Source organism: Ursus americanus, chromosome 17 (assembly GCF_024610735.1).
Source record: "Ursus americanus isolate L20-20 chromosome 17, mUrsAme1.1.p, whole genome shotgun sequence".
NCBI classification, from domain to species: domain Eukaryota; kingdom Metazoa; phylum Chordata; class Mammalia; order Carnivora; family Ursidae; genus Ursus; species Ursus americanus.
The window spans coordinates 57,332,195-57,335,122 of NC_142143.1; the positions used below are offsets into that span (position 1 = coordinate 57,332,195).

Below are 2,928 nucleotides of genomic sequence, written 5' to 3' on the forward strand. Positions count from 1 at the left end.
GTAACTTTGGATAGATATTCAACCTCAAATTTAAAATAAACTGTCTTCATATATATAGAAGAATATGAGCATGCCTTTGCATTCGTCTTCCTAACCCCGAGAAGAACACCATAATAACTGAAATGACAGCATCTCATGACAGTCCTGTGCTCATTCTGAAGACTCGTTAGAAAGACAGAATAGGGGGCGCCTGGGTGGCACAGTGGTTAAGCATCTGCCTTCGGCTCAGGACGTGATCCTGGCGTTATGGGATCGAGCCCCATATCAGGCTCCTCCGCTATGAGCCTGCTTCTTCCTCTCCCACTCCCCCTGCTTGTGTTCCCTCTCTCGCTGGCTGTCTCTATGTCTGTCGAATAAATAAATATAATCTTTAAAAAAAAAAAAAAGAAAGACAGAATAAACAAAATCAGTTAGTTACACTTTAGTGTCAATCTTATTAACTTCCATCACAAAGTAAGTTGTAGTATCTTAGAAAAAACAGCTATATTTTGAAAATTGAATTATGCTCAACATTTGAGGGCTAAGTAAGATTTCACAGTAATACACATTATCTCAGAGATTCAGAGAAAAGATGAAAGGAAGGTGGGTGGGCTGCAAGTATATAAATATATAAATATTCCTTTTGCATCTCCATTTGATAGAAATATTTGATAGTTATTGAATGAGAAACTAAATTTCCTAAGAGGATTTTAACTTTTGAGTAAACCTTGATCCTCAGTTAGTGATTTTTCTATATATTAGAAACACTGTGAATGAGGCAAATAGTCCCAAGCAATTCTGCCACAAACAATTCTGCCCCAAACTCAGAAGAAAACACGGTAAGTTAAACAATACAGTGAATTTGCTCATAAAACAAATAAACTCAGCATGCAAGGAGAAAATGTCACAAAGGGGAAAACATCAGAAAACTGCAAGGTTTAAGATCTAGATTGTATATTAGACATATTTGAGTCCCTACAGGTGAAAACAAAATAATTCACTGACTGGAAGATGAGAGAGGGAAGAGAAGGCAGTCATCACTTGTATCCACAGGAAAGGTAACACAAATGCAGCTGGTAATGCAAATATTCAGAAAAATAAGTAGCTAGGCTGTGTAGCAGGAGGTGGGGGAATCAGCAGGGTGTGAAGTTGTTTATAAGAATTAAGCTCACTTAACCTAAAAACACACCAAAGAACAAAAATCTTCTTTTGGAACAAAGACCTCCAGTTCTGTTTTGTTTTTAAAGATTTTATTTATTTATTTGTCAGAGAGAGCGCACAAGCAGGGGGAGAGACAGGCAGAGGGAGAAGTAGGCTCCCTGCTGAGCAAGGAGCCCCATGCAGGACTCCACTGGATCCCAGGGTCCTGGGATCATGACCTGAGCTGAAGACAGATGCCCAACCCACTGAGCCACTCAGATGTCCCTAAACAACTCTAGTTTTGCTGTAGTGTCTATATAGTGAGCCCAAGTTATGCTAGCACTGTTTTTCTAAAAAGGCCCAAAGTGTCAAGAAAAGACTTGAAATTGAGGGTGAAATTTTGTGACTTAGTTTCTGAATAGGGAAGAATTTTTGTTACCCCTAAAAGGACACTCCCTCAGTAATCTACTTAGTCACATGGGAAAATCCTATGCACGGGATAGACATAAAATGTAAATATATAAATAATATATGTTTATGAATAAACATAATGAAATATAAAAACTTGAGTACCTTATACTTTAGAACAGTTAAAATAATCTATAATCTATGAGAACGTTTATCTGAATCTCACATGCAGGTTGGAGAGAAGTCAGAAGTCAGTGATGAGAAACGGTACAGTAACAACATTCATTCTGCTGGGCCTGACGGATGACCCTGAGCTGCAAGTTCTGGTTTTTATCTTTCTATTTCTCACCTACACACTGAGTGTAACTGGAAACCTGACCATCATCATCCTCACTTTTGTGGATCCCCACCTTAAAACACCCATGTACTTTTTCTTAAAACATTTCTCCTTCTTGGAGATCTCATTGATATCTGCCATTATTCCCAGATATTTGTATAGCATAGCAACAGGTGACAGAGTCGTTACCTATAATGCTTGTGTCATCCAAGTGTTTTTTACGGACCTCTGTGGAGTATCGGAGTTTTTTCTGTTGGCCGCCATGTCCTATGACCGCTACGTGGCCATCTGCAAACCCTTGCATTATGTAACCATCATGAGCAGCAGCGTCTGCAGGATTCTCGTCATCTGTTGTTGGATGGCTGGCTTATGTATAATAATCCCACCACTTAGCCTGGGCTTAAACCTAAAATTTTGTGACTCTAACATAATTGATCATTTTGGCTGTGATGCATTTCCCCTAGTGAAAATCTCATGTTCAGATACATGGTTCATGGAATGGACAGTTATAATCTGTGCTGTGCTGACCCTGAATATGACGCTTACTTGTGTGGTTCTGTCATATGCCTACATCATCAAGACAATTTTTAGATTCCCTTCCGTTCAACAAAGAAAAAAGGCCTTTTCCACCTGTTCTTCCCACATGATTGTGGTTTCCATCACCTATGGCACATGCATTTTCATCTATATGAATCCTACATCAAAGGAAAAAGTGACCATTAATAAAGTGGTTTCACTGCTCATTTTTTCTATTTCACCTACATTGAACCCATTTATTTATACCTTGAGAAACAATCAAGTTAAGGAAGCCTTTGAGGACTCGATCAAAAGAATTGCCTTGCTCTCAATTAAGTAAAAGGAAATATTATTTTTAAAACATCTCAAAAACAAGAATAAATGTATTTTGGAAGTCTGTATTCTTGCTTTTTAATAATACATGCTTCGGTTACATTAATTTTCTCAACACTTCTTTAACCTACCTTCCAATGAGCCCTGCTCATGCCACTCTCGCATTTTGATTTTCAACCCAATATTTGATAGTTTTGCATATCAATTTCTAAAAC

The 2,928-nt window shown here is 38.1% G+C and overlaps 1 protein-coding gene across 1 annotated transcript; it reads left to right on the top strand.

Moving 5' to 3' along the window:
• The first annotated feature begins 1,784 nt into the window (after positions 1 to 1,784).
• Positions 1,785 to 2,720, top strand: LOC148108708 (olfactory receptor 6C2-like). The gene has a single exon (XM_087869117.1). It carries the CDS (start codon positions 1,785 to 1,787, stop codon positions 2,718 to 2,720), a length of 936 nt encoding a protein of 311 aa, XP_087725243.1.
• Positions 2,721 to 2,928: the final 208 nt, after the last annotated feature.